Raw genomic sequence first — 21,814 nt, forward strand, 5'->3', positions numbered from 1 at the left:
TGCTGTCTTAAACAGGATGACCAATACTATATTCCTGGCCTTATAACACGTTATTGATCGCTGGCCAGCAGCAGAGTGGAAGCAATGGTGTGATCTTTATCCAGGAAAGGGGCAATAGAGAAAGGAGACAGGAAATGCAAACTCGACTCAAAGAATCTGTACATCTTTTCATTTACCCCAAACCCCCAGGAAGTGACCAGTGTGCTGCCTCCATCCCTCAACATGCCACTGGACCCCTGCTGAGTTTGGCCATGTACAGGTACAGGTGGAACAGCCCTTACTGCGACTCAGAGGTGCTCTGGTGACCAACAGAAGCTGAGCAGGGATCTGAGCAGGTTTTCCTGCTGAAAACACACAGGATGTACCAGGAAGAAGCGGCAGCTAGAAGTTTGAATTCACTAAGTTTGTACACAGAGGGGTTCCATAAGACGTTGTTTTTGTTTTTAAAAAACAATACACAGATGTAAGGATTTGAACCACTTCCAGTTGTTGACCATTCTCACATTCAAGGGTCATTTCGCGTTTTCCCTGGTTTTATGCTGTGAGTGTATTAGGTCACTAATCAGATTGTTGTAAACTTTTAATGTTATTTAAAAAAAGAAAGAGTTGTGGATGCTGGAAATCTGAAACAAAAACATAAAATAGCTGGAGAAACTCAGCAGGTCTGGCAGCATCTATGGAGAGAAAGTCGAGTCAATATTTTGGGTCCACTGACCCTTCTGCAAGACTGGTCGCTGGACCCGAAACATTGACCCTGTTTCTCACGACAGATGCTGCCAGACCTGCTGAGTTTCTCCAGGTATTTCTGTTTTTGTTATACAATAGGTGAGATGTTGTACTACAACGATCCTGGGATTGTATGTCAACATTTTAGAAAGCTCACAGTGGGGAAAAGCTAACGAAAACTGTTGAAGCTTCTTGCTTCACTGAGTGGAAGGACGTCAGTGAACTAAATGACAACAATGCATAACAGCCTTGAGAAGATGAATTCAGAATGACAAATGCAGAGGACAGCATCTGGTTAGGTCAGGTGAGCACTGACCAATGGAACTGTGCCTGGGTGCAGGGAGGAGTTAATCACACATGAACCAGGATAAAAGAGACCCTCCTGGGAAAAGGTTGTATGGCAGAAAGGAACCTGAGTCAGAAGATAAAGACCCAGAGAGAGATAAAGCTGGAAGACCAAATATCCAGTCTCTGAAAGCTGTGACGAGTCCTTTTTGTGTTCTCCTGACCAGCTCCAATATGAATGGTATTACCCACTTTAAAATGTAATTACTGGCCGGGTTTTTCCATGTAGTTTGCTTCAAAGTTATCCTGACTTTGTATCAATAAAGTTGATTCCTATTTAAGCTTTGGTCCCAACTCCATTCCTGCCTGGAAAAGACAGTAACTAACAACCTGCTCTCTCCATCGCCAAAGCCTCCCCCCCACCCGAAAAAAAAATTCAGGCAATGCTGAATATCACTCCAGGCTGGGAACCATTAGGTGTATGAGCAGTTAAAGGAAAGTTCAGTGCACAGTGAGGGGGAGGGGAGAACCGGTGATGGGAAATGTTAATTTTGAAGGAGTCCCATCCAATGCAGAGACAATCAACTTCCTATTTTCTAATATTGTGTACATTTCCCCATTTTTACTTTTCATTTTAGGTTTGTCACCAAGTATGTTGAATTTGTGTCAAACATGCATTTGCTTCGGGTTCTAGGGGGACATGTGTTATTAGAAAGAGTACAGAAAAGATTTTTGTTTTCTTTATTCATGCACGCAACTTGAACATTGTTGACATTTCCACCATTTATTGCCTTGGAGATGGGGATGCTGAGTTGTCTTGTTGTACTGCTGCAGTGTTTTGGGTGCTGCCAGGAGGGGAGTTCTAGGATTTTGACTTTGTATCAGTGAAGGAACAGTGATACTGTTCCAACTCGGGATGGCGAGTGGCTCACAGACTATCCTGCAGATGGTAGTGTTCCCATATATCGACTGCCCTTGTCTTTGTCAATGGGAGAGAATGTTGGTTTGGACAATGCTGGTGAAGGAGTCTTGGTGAGTTGCCGCAGTACATTTTGTAGATGGTACACATGTCTGCTACTGTGCTTCAGTGGTGGAGGGAATGAATGTTAACGGTGCTAGATGAAATCAGATTCTCAGAATTATTACAACACAGGAGTCTATTCAGCCCATTGTTCCTACCACCAACTGTTTCACTTAATTCCAGTCTCCTGTCTTCTCCCCATGTCCCTGCACCTTGTTCCTTTTCAAATAACATTCTAATTACCTTTTGAATGCCCGATCGAAACATCCGGATTGAAGTCTGAATCAAGTGGGCTGCTTTGTCCTGGATCGTGTCAAGCTCCTGGAATGTCACTGTGCTACACTTATTCAGAGAAATGGGAGTATTCCATCACTCTCCTGACTTGTGCCTTGGTGAGGGTGGACAGGCTTTGGGGAATTAGGTGCATTACTTGTTGCAGAACTTCAAACATCTGACCTGCTGTTGCAGCCACAGATGTTATTTGGTTGGTCCCATTCAGTTTCTGGTTAATGGTAAGCCCAGAATACAAATAGTGGGGAGTTCAGTGATGGTAATGCAACTCTGCTGTCAATCAGAGATGGTTAGATTGTCTCTTGTTAAATATGGACATTTGTGTGGCTGAATATCATGTGCCTGTCTTTAATCCAATTCAGAATCTTATCCAATTCTTCATCCTCAGCAACATACGAGGCTTTGGAAATGGTGCTGAATATAATGCAATCAGTTTTGCTCTTTGAAGTCAAATTAATCTCTGACGTTAAAAGCAGTCGCTCTCACCTCACCTCTGGAGTTCATTCCTCTCGACCGTGTTGGGACCAAGGCTGAAGTGGGGTCAGGAGTTAAGTGGCCCTGGCAGACCCAAACTGAGAATCAGTGAGCAGGTTATTGCAGTGTAAGTGCTGCTTGATAGCAACATCAATTGACTTTCCATAGGTTTGCTCTGGTAGGACTGGTATTAGACCGATAAAACAGTAACTGGCTGGACTTGATGTGTTCTAAGGAAGGGTCACCAGACCTGAAGTGTTAACATTGACTTCTCTTCACAGATGCTGCCAGACCGCCTGAGCTTTTCCAGCAACTTCTGCTCTTGTTGTTGGTTATGTCCTGCCTTTGTCTGTACTAGACACGCCTGGGTAATTTTCTGCATTGATGGGAAGATGTTGCAGCTGCGTTGGAACAATTTGGCTGGTCGAAGAGAATTGCTATCCTGGAATGAAATCGATACATCTTGCATTTTAATGTGTTACACATGGTTTGCAAGTTTTGAAGCCAGTTACTTTCCATATCTTCACCATATGTCTGAAGCAGACTGTGACTTAACTACTTTCCCCTGCTTTTAAGCTGAAGTGGTTTAGTTTCCCTTTCCTTCTGGTTGTGGGCCTTCACTGTGTAAGGACTTCAGCAACACTCATGTAAAGTTAAACTAGAATGAAATTTTATTTGACATACTCTCAGATGCCAGAGAGGGGATACTTCACAACAGAGGCACAGTCACAAACATGCAAGAGGAGATACAAATCAAAAAGAATAAAGACATTTGTCCATCAGCAACAAATTAAATACAAACACAACTGAGGCTCAGCAGTCTATCAGTGTCTGTAGTTTGGAGTTAGCAGTCTGGAATTCCTTTGTGGGAGCAGTTAGTTGGCTAGCCTGCGGTTTGTGAACTGTAAACAGTTTATTCCCATTAAAATGTCGTTGACTGTCATCTGAGGAATAGTGCTGAGATGTAAATTCTACTTTGCCATTTCAGTGGAAGTACTTGCAAAGAGCACAAATACTGTTTGCTGGCTGTTTTTTACAGATGAGAGGTTCTACCTTCATCACTGGGGTTAAGAGTTTGGCTATCAACAATAGATGCTGTATGAAGCAACACTGACCATTTTACAGACAGCTATTTCAAAACTGTGGAAGGCATGTGAGTTCAGCAACATGGGAGTCATGTGATGAAGCCCTTTCTTTCGGGGATGGTGGCAGTAGGACTGGAACACTGGCCATCAAGACAAAGTCTCGCAATGCAAATAAGCAACTAACATTAGCCAAACTCAGAGGTTTAGTAAAGTTATTAACATCTTTACAGGAGACAGATAACTTACAATTCTTTTGTGGTTGGTGTTTTCATTGGGGACAATCTGTCTTTATGGCAGTTTATATTACAATTAACATTTCCAGTCCTGTTAGGAGGTACATGAGCTGCTGATTATCCTGCTGACTTGGGGATTTCTAAACAAATTTTTGGAAGCTTACTGCTCGGTCAAATCACATGATTATAGCAGTAATCACCTTTATGTTTAATGATTGTTGGGCTGTTTAATACATTAAGGTTTATTTTAATTATCAATTTATGACTATGTATGAAAATATGTCTCAATACTGACCCTTGGAGAATGCCACTCCAAACGTTCCTGAAGCGCTACTGTCAGTTTCCTCCCACTCAGCCAGTTCTGTATCCAATTTGTTACTGCCCTTTTTAATTAATCAGCTCTAAGTTTGCACACCATTTGCCCATGTACACTGCATCAATAGCAATGCCGTCTTCAACAGACTCCAGCCAGTTGGTTCAACATCACTTTGCCCTAAGAAATTCATAGTCTCCCTAATTAACCAGCAATGCTCCATGTTACTTTGATCTGAAATGTGCGCTTCTAAAAGTTTCCCAACCAACAAAATTAACCTGATCGACCTGTACCTGCGGGGCGTGTCTCTACATTTATTGTTGGACAAGGGGATAACAAAGAACTTGCATTTTTCAGTCCTCTGGAACCACTCAAGTGTAAGCAAGATTGAAAAATTATGGCTACAGCCTCTCCAGTTTAAACCCTTGCTTATTCTCAGTGTCATTGGATACATCTCATCCAGTCCCAGTGCCTTAAGTTTAAGAGCAGCCATCAGATCCAACAGCCCTTCCTTATCAACATTAAACCATTCTCATGTCTGAATTAACATCATCCAATCATTGCAGTTACTCGTGAACTCGCTGGTGCCTCAGCAGGTGCGATGAACAGGTAAATCCCTTCCCACACTTGGAGCAGGTGAATGGTCTCTCTCCAGTGTGAACCCGCTGGTGTGTCAGCAAGTGAGAGGACTGAGTGAATCCCTTCCCGCACTTGGCGCAGGTGAATGGCCTCTCCCCACTGTGAACTCTCTGGTGTACAGTGAGGTTTGATGAGTGTTTGAACCCAGTCCCACATTGAGAGCACCTGAATGGGGTCTCATCGGTGTGAACCCGCTGATGCGCCATAAGGATGGATGAGGCAGTGAACCCCTTCCCACACTCTGAGCAGGTGAACGGCCTCTCTCCAGTGTGGACTCGCTGGTGCGTGAGTAGGTGGGATAATTGAGTGAATCCCTTCCCACAGTCAGAGCAAGTGAATGGTTTCTCTCCAATGTGGACACGCTGGTGTGTCTGGAGGTTGGATAAATGAGTGAAACCTTTCCCACACTTGGAGCACGTGAATGGCCTCTCCCCAGTGTGAACTCGCTGGTGTTCAATGAGTTGAGATGACCATCTGAACCCAGTTCCACAGTGAGAGCACTTGAACGGTCTCTCATCGGTGTGCACACGTTGATGGCAAATCAGTTCCCCAGAACTTTTATAGCATTTCCCACACTCTGGGCATTTAAATGGTCTCTCATCGGTGTGAACTCGCTGGTGTCTCAGCAGGTTGGATAACTGAGTGAATCCCTTCCCACATTCAGTGCAGGCAAATGGCCTCTCCCCAGTGTGAATACGACGATGGGTCTCCAGCCTCGATGGGGAAATGAATCCTTTCCCACAGTCCCCACATGTCCATGGTTTCTGCCTGTTGTGACCACATTTGTGTTCTGACAGGCTGGATGATTGGTTAAAATCACGACCACAAGCAGAACACACGTATGGTTTCTTCCCACGGTAAATGTTGCTTTTGCCTTCCATGTTCAAAATCTGATGATATCCAGGCTACATCAGATCCTGATGTGATAGTCGGCTTCAGTTTCCCGACTGCAAATCCTTCTTCTTTAAGGTCCTATGAAACTGATTTAAAACACGAAATCAGAAAATATAAAGCCTGTTTGTGATTTGAGATGAATGAATCTGGTAACTTATGGGGCTGGCACTAGGAGTGTGTGACTATTAAAGCTGCTCGATTACTGTAAAATCCAGCTGGTTCAGTAATGTCCTTCAGGGAAAGGAACCTGCCACCTTACCTGAACCTATATTAGAATCTGGCCTCAGTGAGAGAGGAAGTAGAGGGGGAGAGAGAGAGAGACAGAGAGAGAGCAAGGAGAGGGATTTTGTGCGTCTGCAACTCCACCAGAACTCTGACAGATTCTCCCAACCCTTCAAACTCCACCCCCTCATCTAACCCAAAATGTTCTTTTGTGTAAATGTTGCCTTCAAATGTTGCTTTCCAACGTGCATCTGACAGAGCTTGGAACATTCTATTAGATTAAGAATGTATTAAAATACAAATGGTTATCACAGAATCCCTACAGTGCAGAAGCAGGCCATTTGGCCCATCAAGCGCACACTGATCCTGTGAACAGCATCCCACCCAGACACACTCCCATATCCTATCCCTGTAACCTTGCATTTCCCATGGCTAGTCCACACATACCCTGGACACTATGGGCAATGTAACATGGCCAACCTGCACATCTTCAGACTGGGGGAGGAAACTGGAGCACCCAGAGGAAACCCGTACAGACATGGGGAGAATGTACAAGCTCCACACAGTCAAGGGTGAAACTGAATCCAGGTCCCTGGCGCTGTGAGGCAGCACTGCTAACCACTGAGCCACGCCACAGCTGTTGTTGATCTGGGAGTATATCATCACTCCTTTAATCAGTCCTGAAAATGTAACCTGTAACTCCTTACCTAGCAGCATTGTGGGAACACTTTCACCACATGGACTGCAGAGCTTCATGAAGGTCAAGTATTGTGTTCTCCAGATGCCACTGGGAATTGGTAATATCTGCTGGTCTTGTTCATGAAAGAGCAAGGGAGTGGGTCAAGCTGATTTGCACTTGCAGAGATCCAGCATGGTTAGATGAGCTAAATAGCCTCCCTTCCCTGAATTTTAGTGAGGCTGAGGAGCAGAAGCAGGTCATTCAGCCCATTGAGACTGCTGTGTCATTCAATGAGATCATGGCTGATCTAATACTCCTCAACTCAATATGACTGGATGAATAAGGACATACACAGGAAAGCAGGGAACATATTCTGCAATAAACACCCACCTTGGTCCAAGGCGGATCTAAAATTGCTGTGTCTGTGTTTGTAGACTTGATCCAGTTAGCATTGCCTGCAATAATACCAAACTACTGCAGCTGCTGGAGTTCTGACAATAAAAACAGAAAGTGCTGGAAATACTCAGTGGGTTGGGCAACATCTGTGGGTAGAGAAAAAATGTTCCAGGGCATGCAGAATGAATTACGGTGAATAAAAAAATGGTGCAGAATTTTATCAGAAGCAGAAGAGAAATGAGCTACAGGTAAAACATTTCCTGACTCCAAAAGATTCAATGGGAAAATCAAGCTGGTAAGGCAGCAGCAATACAATCATTATTTCAACACAGTTGGTAGAAGTTAAGGCAGCACGGTGGCTCAGTGGTTAGCACTGCTCCCTGCAACACGGGTTTGATTCCACCTGCGGTGCAGAATTTATCCGATGGTTGATGGTGAAAGATTCTCATTGCAATGTTGAATTCATGAGAGTCAGGTTGCTTTCTCTGAAGAAAGAGGTTGAGATGACATTTGACAGAAGTGCACACTTTTATGACAAGCTCCTAAAAGCTAGATAAAAAGCTATTCCCTTCAGCCGAGCGGAAAATTGGATGCTGCCTGGTCTGAAGATTCTGAACTAGAGAAAAGATTAGACAGTGGACAGGCTTTAGAGAGTCATGAGTTTGCAGAAATTCAGACAGTTCTCCTCATGGCAAAGGACATTGAGAGGAGATTTGACAGAAGTTAGAGATTTTCATGGTGTTGTATAGTATAGATGAAAGTTTTCTTTCTCGTTGGCAGATTAGGAAAAAAATTACTGACACATTTATGATTTTGGGCAAGATTTCCTTATGGAAGGTGGAAAGATTTAAGGGATAAATTTAAAGCAACAGCTTGTAATGACTCGGAAATAAATACTCACATAGCTTGAATAATCCTGTCAGATTTTTGATATGATGTTTGGTTTGATTTTCTGTCTTCAAATCTTCTTTTAATATTCTGTAAAAGAAGTTTCCAAAATCAATTGAGATTGTACATGGCATTGGCGAGGCCTGTTCTGGATCACTGTGTCCAATTCTGGGCACCGTGTTACAGGAATGATATTATTAAGCTGGAGAAGGCTCAGAAGAGATTTACTGGAATGTTACCAGGAATGGAAGGTGCAAGTTATCAGAGAAGGTGGATAGGATGGAACTTTTTTCACTGGAGTGCAGCAGGTTGACAGGTGACCTTACAGATGTTTATAAAATCACAAGAGGTATAGATAAGGTGAATGGCAGGTGTCTTTTTCTTAGGGTCGGAAATTTCAAGACTAGGGGACACATTTTTAAAGTGAGAGGAGAAAGATTTAAAAAGCCCCAGAGAGTGGAATGAACTCCCAGAGGAAGTGGTGGGTGCGGGTACAGTTACATCATTTAAAAGACATTTAGGTAAGTACATGAAATGTTTGGGATTATGATCAGCACAGACTGGTTGGACCAAGGGGCCGGTTTCCGAGCCGTATGGCTCTACGACTGTAATCGGCCAAGGATAGAAGTTCACAACTTTCTGCCCTATTGGTCCAGAATGATCACGCATGTGCCCTGTTGCACATTGCCCCTTGTCTTGGTCAGCAGCCCCTCGATTAGAGGATGACGTCTACTGAGGACTGGGAGTTGCTGCCCTGGATCTTCAGGTGACTGAACGGAACCACGAATCTTTGGGCACGGGATGAAATGACAGGAACATGGACAACTGATTTGTCTCCTTTGTTTCCTTCCTGTGCAGCTGCTCTGCCTCATCAATAAGACATTGAGCAAAAGGCTGATGCAGTTGGATTGACACGTGGTCTCCAATCTGAACTATGGGTAGCAAGCTCCTCCCAGTCATTCGAACCATTGGCCACTGCGCGCCCGCGCATGCTTAGTGCCCAGTGCCCCCAACAAAAATGGCGACCGTTCCCAGAGCCCACGACGAGACGGAAACCTGGAATCACCTTCCCTTTCGCTGCTAACAGGCCAGCCGGAGAGTTTTCTCCGAGTTTTCCGCCTGACACAAGATGTTCCTGAAGCCTCTCCGCCTAGCCACTGCCCGGTTCATTGGTTTCACCGATCCGCCTGATCCTCACCGTTTGTTGATTCTAACAAATAAGACAGTGACCATCGACGACCTAAAAAGAGGTCAACTGCGCATGTGCCGTGCTGTTTGGGCCTTCTGCCACGCACCGCGCATGCTCCAATTTCGCTGGGCCCGACTGATTGACAGCGACTGCGGACCAATAGAAACAAAAAGGGGCGGAACTGGAGGACAGATCTGGCGCGGTTTGTTCTCCCAACAATGGGACTGAATGAGGGGCGGGGCTGCGCCTGCGTCAGGGTGCGGAGCAGGTGGAGAGAATCTTGGTTAACATGGTGTAAAGCTGGATGAACACAGCAGGGCAAACAGGATCAGAGGAGCAGGGAGGCTGACGTTTCGGGCCTAGACCCTTCTTCGGAAATGGGGGAGGGGGATCTGAAATAAACAGGGAGAGATGGAGGCAGATCCAAGATGGATAGAAGAGAAGCTGGGTGGAGAGGAGACAGATAGGTCAAAGAGGCAGGGATGGAGCCATTAAAGGTGAGTGTAGGTGGGGAGGTAGGGAGGGGATAGGTCAGTCAAGGGAGGATGGACAGGCTGAGGGGCGGGATGAGGTTAGTAGGTAGGAGATGGGGGTGGGTCTTGAGGTGGGAGGAGGGAGGAAGGACAATTTAGGGAGGCAGGGACAAGCTGGGCTGTTTTTGGGGTGCAGTGGGGGGAGGGGAGATTTTGAAGCTTGTGAAGTCCACATTGATCCCATTGGGCTGCAGGGTTGCCAAGCTGTTCATGCAACCTTTGTGTGGCATCGTTGTGGCACTGGACGAGGCCCGGGATGGTCATGTCGTCTGAGGAATGGGATGGGGGAGTTGAGATGGTTCGTGACTTGGAAACGCAGTTGTTTAGTGCGAACTGGGCATAGGTGTTCTGCAAAGCAGTCCCCAAGCCTTTGCTTGGTTTCCCCGATGTGGAGGAGGCCACAATGGGAATAGCCGATACAGTATACCACATTAGCAGGTATGCAGGTGAACATCTGCTTGATGTGGGAAGTCTTCTTGGGGCCTGGGATGGGGTGAGGCGGGAGGTGTGGGGGCAGGTGTAGCACTTTCTGCAATTACAGGGAAAAGTGCCGGTTGTGGTGAGGCTGGAGGGGTGTGTGGAGTGGACAAGGGAGTCCTGGGACAAGGGAATCTTGTCCTCGTTTAAATCAACACAGACTGAAAAGTGTGTGTGTGTGTGTGTGTTGGGGAGGGTGATCAATTAGGATTAAAGGTAGCAAATAATATGTTTTCATTCTTGACTAATCACAGTAAAATTTGGAGCTCAGAACATGGAACCCCACAGTGTGGAAGCAGGCCATTTGCCCCATTGAATCTGCACCAACACTCTGAAGAGCATCCCATCTGGACCCACTCCCCTAACCTATTCTGTAACCCTGCAATCCCATGTCTAACCCACTTAACCTGCACACCTCTGGACACGATGGGCAAATTAACATGGTCAATCCACCCAACCTGAACGTCTTTGGACTGTGGGAGGAAACCTGTATAGACAGAGGGAGAATGTGCATACTCCGCATACAGTCACCCAAGGCTGGAATGGTCCCTGGTGTTGTGAGGCATCAGTGCTAAGAAAGCCACTGCGTGACCCGGATGCGAATAGAGATAATCAAAACTGATTCCTGTGCAAGTAGCAATCCCATTGCTGTTTAATAGCAAAACTGATGGATAAATTTAAGGTAGAGACCATTGGCCTGATTGAGGATGATGTACACAAGAAATTGAGGGGAACAGGTTCCAGGAGAAGTGAGGCTTGGTTGAGATCATGTTTCACACAGCACACGGTCAGCCTGTGGTTTCACCCTGGATGAAGAATCTCAGAATGTTATCATTTCAAATCACAAGGATCTTCAGAGAAGCAATGTTGTCTGTTCATGGAGAGAAGCCCTCAGGAAGCAGCAGCCATAATTACAGGTACAGTATAACATATAACATGCAGACAGCCATCCACACACACATTGACAGCCATTCACATAGTGACTGACAGACTGACACACACACACAACTAGCCACACAGACTGACACAAATACACAGACAGCAACCTACACAGACCGACACAGTCACTCTTACTTGCACAAGTAGCCTCCCACACACAGGGAGAAGCACACACTGTCTTAGACATAGACTTACACACACTGTTAGAGACATACAGCCACCCACACACATGTATATTGACAACACTGTCTCTCATACCCGCAGCCAAACACAGACAGAAAGGCACATGCTCTCACAGACGCCGAAATTCACCCACACACAGAGACAATTCTCCCCCTCTTATGTATACAGTCAACCACATATAAAACTGCCATTCAAATACAAAGACTGATACAATTCACGAGCTTATCACTGGTGGTGTTGGGGACAGCGATGGAGAAGGTAGGGGAAAGGGAGATCCCATCAAAATTAATTAACATGGTGAAAGTAGTAAAAACTTGATACATTGTGTCTTGAATACAAAGCTGATGTATTTGACTTTTATCCGGAGTGTGCCACAGGATGTGACCTGCAGCAAGACCCAACCACTTTAGTCACTTGTGAGCTCGCCGGTGTTTCATCAGGTTAAATGACCTGGTGAATCCCTTTCCACACTTGAAGCATGTAAATGGCTTCTCTCCTGTGTGAGAGCGCTGGTGTACAGTGAGGTCAGACATTCGTCTGAATGCATTTCCACAGCGAGAGCATCTGAACGGCCTCTTGTCAGTGTGAACACGTTGATGGGACATCAGTTCTCGAGAACTTTTGTAGTATTTCCCACAGTCTGGGCATTTAAAAGGTCTCTGTTCAGAGTGAACTTGCTGGTGTCTCCACAGATCGGACGAGTGAGCGAATCCTTTCCCACACATTGAGCAGCTGAACGGTCTCTCCCCAGTGTGAACTCGCTGGTGTACAGTGAGCTGTGATGACCGCCTGAAGCCAGACCCACAGTGAGAGCACCTGAATGGTCTCTCATCAGAGTGAATACGCTGATGGGACATCAATTCTCCAGAACATTTATAGCACTTCCCACAATCTGGGCACTTAAAAGGTCTCTCATCAGTGTGAACCCGCTGGTGTTCCAGGAGGTGTGATGACTGAGTGTATCCCTTCCCACACTGGGAGCAAGTGAACGGCCTCTCCCCTGTGTGAACTCGCTGGTGTTCCAGAAGGTGGGATGATCGAGTGAATCCCTTTAAACACTCAGGGCAGATGAACGGCCTCTCCCCAGTGTGACTGCGTCGATGAATTTCCAGCTGGGATGGGTAATTGAACCCCTTCCCACAATCCCCACATTTCCACAATTTCTCTGTGTGAATGCTAACATTTGCTTCCATGATCAAACTCTGATGACATTCAGGTCCTGATGAATTGAGTATCTCAGTCAGAATTTGAAGTGATGTTTAGATGGAGTTTCCCCAGTGCAAGTGTTTCCATCTAACATCCTGAAAAGGGAAGATAAAACAGAAATAAGGAAATATCGCAGAGAGCTCACAAGACAAAGGTAAAATATGGAATTGAACTGAATGAGTCTGGTAATTTGTGCAGTGAGCCTTGGCAAATGTGACTGTGAGAGCTGCTGGATTGCATTTAAAACCAAACAAGTTCTCTAATGTCCTTAAGTATAAGGAACTTGCTGCCTGGCCTGGACTGACACATGACTCTTGCTTCCAAAGGAGGTCAGTGGAAGATGGAGGAGCACGAAGGAGATGGGCTCCACCTATTTGCAGTTTAACTCAAATGTTCACAGAACCTCCCTAACTCGCCAACTAGAAACACGAGAGCAGTTACTACGAGGGAAAACCATCAATTCCATGACTCATAGCAGCAGGTACAGCCTGGAGAGAGACCACTCAATTACTCCAAGTGTTCCAAGCATTTAATCTATCATTGTACCTGTCAAGAAACCAGTGAGTTCAGAAACGAATGCAGGAGTTGGATGTTGCTGTCAATCACATCCAGGACTTAACTACACTAATTCAGACAGTTGGGGATTATTCTAGCCTATAGCTAGGATAGCTTATATCTGTAATAATTTTGCAATTGGTTCACTGCATTTTATAACCCACTGTGCAAATGAAGTATCTTTTGAAAAGCTGTCCTCTAGGTATTTAAATATGAACAATAAACAATGATTCACCTGTACTTCTTGCAATTTAGCTATTGCGTTCACTGCTCAAAATGTGGTGTGCTCTATATTGGAATCAGCAAATACTGACCAGGTGATTACTTCACGGAACAACAGCCATTCAGTCTGCAAACTGAAACCTGAGCTTCCAGTCAGTTGTCATTTTAATATCTACCCCACTCCTACTCTGACATCTGTGTCCTTGGCTCTCTCCCCTGCTCCAAAAGAAGCTCAAAGCAAGGTCGAGGAACAGTAGCTCATACAGTCAGACAGCACGGATATAGACCCTGCAGTCTCACTCATCTGTGCTGATCACACATCTCAGTCTGACCTAGTCCCAGTTGCCAGCATTTGGCCCATATCCCCCTGAACTCTTCCTATTCACATCTCTCCAGATGCCTTTCAAATATTCTCATTGTATCCACCTCCCCCACTTGAGGGAGCTCATTCCATACACACAGCACCCTCAGTGTTAAAAAGTTACCCCTCAGGTCTTTTTAAGTCTTTCCCCTCTCACCTTAAACCTATGCCCTCTAGTTTTGGACTCCCCCACTCTGGGTGAAGGACCTTGGCTATTCACTCTATCCATGCTGCTCAGGATTTTATAAATCTCTGCAAGTTCACCGTTCAGCCTCTGACACTCCAAGGAGAAAAGCTGTAGCCTATTCAGCCTCGCCCTATAAGTCAAATCTTCCAGCCCTGCCAGCGTCTTTCAAAGTCTTGTCCGCACTCTCTCAAGTTTAATAACATCCTTCCAAGAGAAGGGTGACCAGAATTATACACAGTATTCTGAAAGTAGCCTCACCAATGTACAGCCGCAACATGACGTCCCAACTCCTACACTCAGTGTTCTGACCAATTAAGGCAAGCATGCCAAATGCCTTCTTCATCATCGTCTCTACCAGTGACTCCACTGTCAACAAATTATGCACCTGTACCCGTGGGTCTCTGTTTGGCAATACTCCTCACGGCCCCACCATTAACTGTGTAAGACTTACCCTGGTTTTTCTTACCAGAATGCAGCACCTCACATTTATCTAAGTGAAACTCCATCTGCCACTCCGTGGCCTATTGCACATTTGATCGAGGTTCTGTTGTACTTGAGGTGACCTTCTTCACTATCTACTACACGTATGTTAGTGACTTCTGCATACTCACTAAACAGGCATCCTATCATATTTCAACATACATTTCATGGAGTTCAGAAGTTTCTGCACCAACAGGAAGTTGTCAGGATCTGGTACGTTCAATCTGAAAAGGAGCTGTAAGCTGATGGTATGTTTACACTGTGTCTGGTCACCTTTGCCTCCCCACCAGTGGAAATAATTCCTTTTTAGCTACCCAATTTGCTGCCAATAATAACTCAAAACTTTGATCAAAATCACACTTAAGTGTTTGAATTCCACCCAATTCCCCTGTCATAGCACAGTGCTGTATTTTAGCAGAAGGGATAGGAACAGGCAATATACAATTCATAGTACATTTCGAAAGAGTGTGCAGGAACAGAGGAATTTAGGTTTTATGTATACGGATCTTTGAATGCAAGAGTGTATATTCATTAGTCAGGAAAACAAATTGCATCTTAGGTTTCACAGATGGGGTATTAAGAAGAAAAATAATTTTGTTGAAAACTCGAGTATGGTGCTGACTTCTGGTCACATTTTAAAAAAGGGGCACAGGAGAATTATCAAAATGGATTTCGAAAGTGAGATTGAGAGGAGACTTGGTTGAGGTACAATATTTTTACCAAGTTTTAATAAAATAGGGAAAGACAATCCCTTCCTGTTAATTGATTGTATACAGACCAGGGACAGATTGAAGTTTTTGAATAGGAGACAAAGTGGAACGTGATGAGAACAACATGAGTGACAATGCCCTGGAACTTGCTACTGCAAGCCCATAGGTAACCTCATGATGCTTCACTTCACTAGCTTCCACTCTAAAATATGTTAAAGAAGCCATCCTCTACAATCAAGCCTTGCATAAACATCAGATCTGCTCAGAATCGGAAGAATGCAAAGGACCCCTACAGATGTTGAAGAACACTCTCCTAAGAATGGGATGCGATGTTCAATTCATGGATCGCCAGTTCCAATGACCCAGAGCGAAAACAGTAACAACCTCGTCAGAAGACAGACATGGGACACAAACGATGGAGTACCCTTCGTCATCCAGTAGTTGCCTGGACTGGAGAAACTACACCATGTTTTTCACAGCCTTCGACATGTTACTGATGACGATGAACATCTCACCAGGGATATCCTGACACCTCCACTTCTCAGCTTCGAACCACCACCAAACAGACCATCATTTGCAGCAAACTACCCAGCCTTCAGGAGAACAGCGACCACAACACTACACAACTCTGCCAGGGCAATCTCTGCAAGACATGCCAGATCATCAAAATGGACATTACTGTCACACATGGGAACACCACTCACCATGCACACAGCATATAATCATGTGACTCAGACCATGTTGTCTACCTCATATGCTGCAGGAAAGGCTGCCCCGAGGCATGGTATATTGGCGAAACCATGCAGATGCTACGACAATTGAAGAATGGACAATGTACAACAATCGCCAGGCAGGAAGGTTCCCGCCCAGTCAGGGTCGAAGACGTTCAGCCTCCAATCTTTGGTAAGCATCCTCCAAGATACACAATTATGCAGAACCGCTCAGCAGAAACAGACAGCCAAGTTCTGTACCCTTGAAGATGGCCTCAGCCGTTAGCTTGGGGTCCAGTTGTGCTCCAAGTAACTCCACCATCCTGTTCTGTGTTTGTAAAATCTTCCTTACTGTCCTGTTTTGACACTATCACCTTGATAACTTGTCATTATCTCTCTACCTTAATTAGTTTGTCCAGTTTTGGATTACTTGTTACTTTGGTCAGACAATCATCATGCAACTCTTATACCTATCATGTTATTTCCAGCCATTTGGTTTGTCTCTAGCACCATCTTATTTTTGATCTTTTTGTAATTATCTCTCTGCCTTAATTGATTGGATCATAGGTCTTCCCTTCACTTGCTGTTCAGCTATTGACACTTCACTCACGCCATAGACACTTTTGATCACCTGCAAACACTTGTCATTCAGCCTGTCAACATTCAACTTGCACCATTTGTACTAACTTTTGACACTCTTAATTATCTAGAATTATCTTGTAATGATCTCTCCACCTATGGATTCTGTGCCTGTGTGCTCTCCTCCACTTTACCTGAAATGGAGCATCTCTCTGAAAGCACGTGATTTCAAATAAACCTGTTGGACTATAATCTGGTGTCATGTGATTTCTTACTTTGTCTACCCTGGTCCAAAACCGGCACTTTCACATTATTTGAGAGAAGTGAAAGTGGTCAGTGATTGATTTCAAAGCGAAAATTTCATCAGCAATTGAGAAAAATCACGTGCAAAATTACAAGATAGGAACACAAGAATGGGACTGACTGGATGAGTGTAGAGGCCTTGCTTGTACTCAGTACTCTCCTCTGTTGCATGTTAACCCTATGACTCTTTTGACTGATCTCATCTTCTAAATGCTTCTAAAGTGCTTAGCACTGCTGCCTCACAGCGTCAGAGACCTGGGTTCAGTTCCACTCTCGGGTGACTCTCTGTGTGGAGTTTGCATTTTCTCTCTGTGTCTGCATGGTTTTCCTCCGGGTACTCCGGTTTCGACTGACAGTCCAAAGATGTGCAGGTTAGGTGGATTGGCCATGCTAAATTGCCTGTAGTGTTCAGGGATATGTAGATGGGCTTTAAGGGGACAAATTGGGTGGGATGCTCCAAGGGTCAGTGTGGCCTGTTTGCACACTGTAGGGATTCTATGTAAAAATCCTGGCGTTCAGTTAACACTTGGGAAAATTTATGTTATGTTTCCAAAAGCTGACGTTTTGGGCCGAGTTTCCTGATGAAGGGTCTAGGCCGAAAATGTCAACTTTCGTGCTCCTAAGATGCTGCTTGGCCTGCTGTGTTCATCCAGCTCCACACTTTGCTTTCCCGGATTCTCCAGCATCTGCAGTTCCCATTGTCTCAGATCATTCATGAGGTTGTGGGCAAACTGAACATAGGTCTCCAAGATAATAAAATGTGAGGCTGGATGAACACAGCAGGCCAAGCAGCATCTCAGGAGCACAAAAGCTGATGTTTCGGGCCTAGACCCTTCATCAGAGAGGGGGATGGGGGGAGGGAACTGGAATAAATAGGGAGAGAGGGGGAGGCGGACCGAAGATGGAGAGTAAAGAAGATAGGTGGAGAGAGTGTAGGTGGGGAGGTAGGGAGGGGATAGGTCAGTCCAGGGAAGACGGACAGGTCAAGGAGGTGGGATGAGGTTAGTAGGTAGTGGGGGGTGCGGCTAGGGGTGGGAGGAAGGGATGGGTGAGAGGAAGAACCGGTTAGGGAGGCAGAGACAGGTTGGACTGGTTTTGGGATGCAGTGGGTGGGGGGGAAGAGCTGGGCTGGTTGTGTGGTGCAGTGGGGGGAGGGGACGAACTGGGCTGGTTGAGGGATGCAGTAGGGGAAGGGGAGATTTTGAAACTGGTGAAGTCCACATTGATACCATATGGCTGCAGGATTCCCAGGCGGAATATGAGTTGCTGTTCCTGCAACCTTCGGGTGGCATCATTGTGGCAGTGCAGGAGGCCCATGATGGACATGTCATCAAGAGAATGGGAGGGGGAGTGGAAATGGTTTGCGACTGGGAGGTGCAGTTGTTTGTTGCGAACTGAGCGGAGGTGTTCTGCAAAGCGGTCCCCAAGCCTCCGCTTGGTTTCCCCAATGTAGAGGAAGCCGCACCGGGTACAGTGGATGCAGTATACCACATTGGCAGATGTGCAGGTGAACCTCTGCTTGATGTGGAATGTCATCTTGGGGCCTGGGATGGGGGTGAGGGAGGAGGTGTGGGGACAAGTGTAGCATTTCCTGCGGTTGCAGGGGAAGGTGCCGGGTGTGGTGGGGTTGGAGGGCAGTGTGGAGCGAACAAGGGAGTCACGGAGAGAGTGGTCTCTCCGGAAAGCAGACAGGGGAGGGGATGGAAAAATGTCTTGGGTGGTGGGGTCGGATTGTAAATGGCGGAAGTGTCGGAGGATAATGCGTTGTATCCGGAGGTTGGTAGGGTGGTGTGTGAGAACGAGGGGGATCCTCTTGGGGCGGTTGTGGCGGGGGCGGGGTGTGAGGGATGTGTCGCGGGAAATGCGGGAGACGCGGTCAAGGGCATTCTCGATCACCGTGGGGGGAAAGTTGCGGTCCTTAAAGAACTTGGACATCTGGGATGTGCAGGAGTGGAATGTCTTGTCGTGGGAGCAGATGCGGCGGAGGCGGAGGAATTGGGAATAGGGGATGGAATTTTTGCAGGAGGGTGGGTGGGAGGAGGTGTATTCTAGGTAGCTGTGGGAGTCGGTGGGCTTGAAATGGACATCAGTTACAAGCTGGTTGCCTGAGATGGAGACTGAGAGGTCCAGGAAGGTGAGGGATGTGCTGGAGATGGCCCAGGTGAACTGAAGGTTGGGGTGGAAGGTGTTGGTGAAGTGGATGAACTGTTCGAGCTCCTCTGGGGAGTTTCCAAGTGTGGTCTAACCATAGTTTGTGTGTCTCGGTGCATTCCCAGCCACACCGAAATCTGCAATCTTCTCCCACAGACAGAATCCAGTGACTCTGTCAGACTTTGACCTGGCTTGTTTTGATTTTCCTGTCTGTCAACCCTCCTTTTCCAGTACCCTGGAAGTTCCCGAAATCCCTCGACAGAAAATCCAAAGAGGGAGCATTTCTCTTGGTAAGAGTTGGCTGTGTGTAAACCTTGCCCTTCTCACCCAATGCAAAGGAAGATCGCGCATGCGCTACCATGGCCACTCCGAAACGGCGTCCCGAAGAACGTTGCCCCCCATAAAGATGGCGGGGAAAACCCAAGTCCGGTGTACGGAAAAATTGAGGAATTCCGGGTCAAGCGCTGCAAAAGAGGGACGAATACTTACATAAACGACGTCTGAGGCTTATTCTAGGTCTTCAAGTAGCTTCGCCGCCCAATTCTCTGACTTTGCAGACACATTCAATTTCACTCTCTCATGCACCCCGTTCATTTGTCGCTGACACCCACGAACTCAGACACACAGCACGCACTGATGAGTGCGCATGCTCCGGATGATGCTGAGCTCTGCGCATGCCCCTGTTGTATACCGGCGCATGCGTAGCAACCAGGCGCTCCGCCACGTGCCGAACGAAGCTTTTGTTCGAGCTCCAGTTGTGAAGATTGGTAACTGGACCCGAAATGTTAACTCTGCTTTGTCTCCACAGATGCTGCCAGACCTGCTCCGTTAATTCAGTAACTTGCATTTTTGTTTCTAGTTTGATCTCACCTGGAGGACTGGGGATAGCTTTGGGAACAGCGCCTTTTGAAGGATTATCACTGGTTTTGGAAGTAGACCAATGCTACACAACAGAGTTTTCAGTTCTAGAATGGAAGAGAGCATTCTACCCTCTGAAAGCCTGAGGCCAACTACAATAAATATTCATTCATTGGCTGGCCGTGAGTGAGTCGCTGCACTGGTGAGAGCACCAGGAAACACAAATTATTTTCTGTGGTGAATATGGAAGCAGCAATGGTTGCAGAGTACAACAAGGCAGAGAGAGGCCAGGAGTCAAGCTGAGGAGAGGAGGAGCAAGTAAAATTGTACTTCATGCCTGTGGATGAACAACCATGCTCATGGGCCAGATCTGAATTGTGAGTCATTTTGTGGCAACCTTGACCTGGGAACATTTCCTTGTATAAACGTGAAATATTGTGCATAATTTCAGATGTGAGTCCTTGACAGTGATTACCTACTGAATTCAGATGAATAATCAACATAAAATATCGCTTTATGACATGACTTCACAACTTACACTGTGACTGAACTTGATTACAAAATCTTAATATCTGGGCAGATGCAGATGGTAAATGGAATGTGAGAAAATCTAATGGGAACATAGGAATAGGAATAGACCATTCACCTTGCAAACCTGTTCCATCATTTAATGAAAGTAAGAAGAAACTAAAACAAAAATGAAAAATAGCCATGAAATTGGTGGATGCAAAAATGTTGGAAACAATAAAGACTGGTGATTAAAATTGGCTGAATAAATCAGTCTGGAAGACAATCAGCTTCAAAATATTTGACCAAGAAAATGTATGTGACAGAACAAATATGATCTTCATAACAAATTGCATTTCTAATGTATTCCAAGCTGAAGTACTAAGATACAGAGCTTTTAACCCAGGAACAGCAGTAGTAGGGATGTCATACAATATGATGAACCGTTGGATGGGCAGAGAGCTCTGTTTGTAAAATATATGCGTCCGATTTTTTTTTATTGTGTGTAACAAAAGCAGTGTGTTCAAGCCCAAACTGGAGATGCAAGCACAGACTGGAGAAAGTTAACACTCCTGCGAAATGTCACAGTAAGTTTTTATTATATTCAATGAATTATATAAGTACCTGCTATTATTATTGCTGCTGCCTGTGGACTGTGCTTGCTTTGCCAGTCTGAAGCCCCACAGTCAACACAGTGTGGAGCTGAAGGAACAGCAAGTCAGGCAGCATCAGAGGAACAGCAAAATCAACATTTTTCTTCAGGACCCTTCATCAGAACTGAGGAGGGGGAAAGCTGCTGAGAGACACAGAGGGAGGAGGGGTGGGGCTGCGGAAAGGGAGGTGAGATGGTGATAGGTGGATGCAGATAGGGGATAGTGGGGATTGGTCAGTGGGAAGGAAGATGCGGATGGGTGGGGAAGAAGACGGACAAGTTGTGTCAGGTCAAGGTCGGGGGGGGGAATGAGAGGGAGGACTGTTATAGGATGAGTCCTGCGATGGCGAGATTTTTTAAAACTGGTGAATTCTATGATCTGGCCATTGGGCTGTAGGCTCCCAAGGCAGAATGAGATGCGTTGCTTCTCCAGTTTGCGTGTGGTGTCATTGTGGCACTGGTGGAGGTGCAGAATGAACATGTCATCAGGAGAGTGGGAGGGCAGGTTGAAATGGTTAGCAACTGGAAGGTGTTGTTGATGTCCATCTTCTTTACCACCTATCCCTCCCACTGACCAATCCCTACCATCCCTAACTGCATCCCCCTATCAACATCCCACCTCCCCTCCTTCCTCTACTTATTTATATTCTTTATTCATTGATGGGCTGAGGGTCTCTGGCCAGTCAACATTAGAGGGCAGTTAAGAGTCAACCACATTGCTGTGGGTCTAGAGTTACATGTAGGCCAGACCAGGTAAGGATGGCAGTTTCCTTCCCTAAAGAACATCAGTGAACAAGATGGGTTATCCCCCAATAATTTGCAATGGATTTATGGTCATCGAAACCCTACAGTCATTCAGCCCAACA

The 21,814-nt window shown here is 45.8% G+C and overlaps 3 protein-coding genes and 1 long non-coding RNA gene across 8 annotated transcripts in view; 2 read left to right on the plus strand and 2 right to left on the minus strand.

Annotated features, from left to right (window-relative positions):
* LOC125449063 (zinc finger protein 850-like) overlaps positions 1 to 21,814 on the plus strand; it is a 55,098-nt gene that overhangs the window by 13,798 nt on the left and 19,486 nt on the right. Inside the window, exons 6-15 of the mRNA XM_059641832.1 lie at positions 69 to 259; positions 1,650 to 1,661; positions 5,865 to 5,924; positions 6,895 to 6,980; positions 9,301 to 9,537; positions 11,005 to 11,094; positions 13,484 to 13,703; positions 15,668 to 15,824; positions 19,163 to 19,221; positions 19,637 to 19,698. Coding sequence (XP_059497815.1) covers positions 69 to 259; positions 1,650 to 1,661; positions 5,865 to 5,924; positions 6,895 to 6,980; positions 9,301 to 9,537; positions 11,005 to 11,094; positions 13,484 to 13,703; positions 15,668 to 15,824; positions 19,163 to 19,221; positions 19,637 to 19,698 — 1,174 coding nt within the window. The remainder of the gene's footprint in view (positions 1 to 68; positions 260 to 1,649; positions 1,662 to 5,864; positions 5,925 to 6,894; positions 6,981 to 9,300; positions 9,538 to 11,004; positions 11,095 to 13,483; positions 13,704 to 15,667; positions 15,825 to 19,162; positions 19,222 to 19,636; positions 19,699 to 21,814) is intronic.
* On the minus strand, positions 3,446 to 9,433 carry LOC125449069 (zinc finger protein 239-like). Of its 4 annotated transcripts, none has more exons than XM_059641765.1 (3): positions 9,345 to 9,433; positions 8,160 to 8,236; positions 3,446 to 6,047 (listed from the first exon to the last, which is right to left on the minus strand). In XM_059641765.1, the coding sequence occupies exon 3, from the start codon at positions 5,946 to 5,948 to the stop codon at positions 4,995 to 4,997; it is 954 nt and encodes a 317-aa protein (XP_059497748.1). In that variant the 5' UTR covers positions 5,949 to 6,047; positions 8,160 to 8,236; positions 9,345 to 9,433; the 3' UTR covers positions 3,446 to 4,994. The 4 variants fall into 4 exon arrangements, with proteins under 4 accessions (XP_059497748.1, XP_059497745.1, XP_059497747.1 ...); XM_059641762.1 differs by having other exon boundaries at positions 9,213 to 9,421; XM_059641764.1 differs by lacking the exon at positions 9,345 to 9,433 and adding an exon at positions 8,676 to 9,085.
* On the plus strand, positions 10,396 to 13,468 carry LOC125449086 (uncharacterized). Of its 2 annotated transcripts, none has more exons than XR_007246814.2 (2): positions 10,396 to 11,262; positions 12,160 to 13,468. It is a non-coding gene; the product is annotated as an uncharacterized LOC125449086 (long non-coding RNA). The 2 variants fall into 2 exon arrangements; XR_009443159.1 differs by having other exon boundaries at positions 13,000 to 13,468.
* On the minus strand, positions 10,968 to 19,552 carry LOC125449077 (zinc finger protein 572-like). The gene is made up of 2 exons (XM_048524697.2): positions 19,421 to 19,552; positions 10,968 to 12,768 (listed from the first exon to the last, which is right to left on the minus strand). Exon 2 carries the CDS (start codon positions 12,658 to 12,660, stop codon positions 11,878 to 11,880), a length of 783 nt encoding a protein of 260 aa, XP_048380654.1. The 5' UTR covers positions 12,661 to 12,768; positions 19,421 to 19,552; the 3' UTR covers positions 10,968 to 11,877.

This window comes from Stegostoma tigrinum, chromosome 43, assembly GCF_030684315.1.
Source record: "Stegostoma tigrinum isolate sSteTig4 chromosome 43, sSteTig4.hap1, whole genome shotgun sequence".
NCBI lineage: Eukaryota > Metazoa > Chordata > Chondrichthyes > Orectolobiformes > Stegostomatidae > Stegostoma > Stegostoma tigrinum.

Coding starts and splice junctions, on each gene's coding strand:
- LOC125449077 (XM_048524697.2), bottom strand. CDS start 12,660: ATGGAAGCAAATGTTAGCATTCACACAGAGAAATTGTGGAAATGTGGG.
- LOC125449069 (XM_059641765.1), bottom strand. CDS start 5,948: ATGGAAGGCAAAAGCAACATTTACCGTGGGAAGAAACCATACGTGTGT.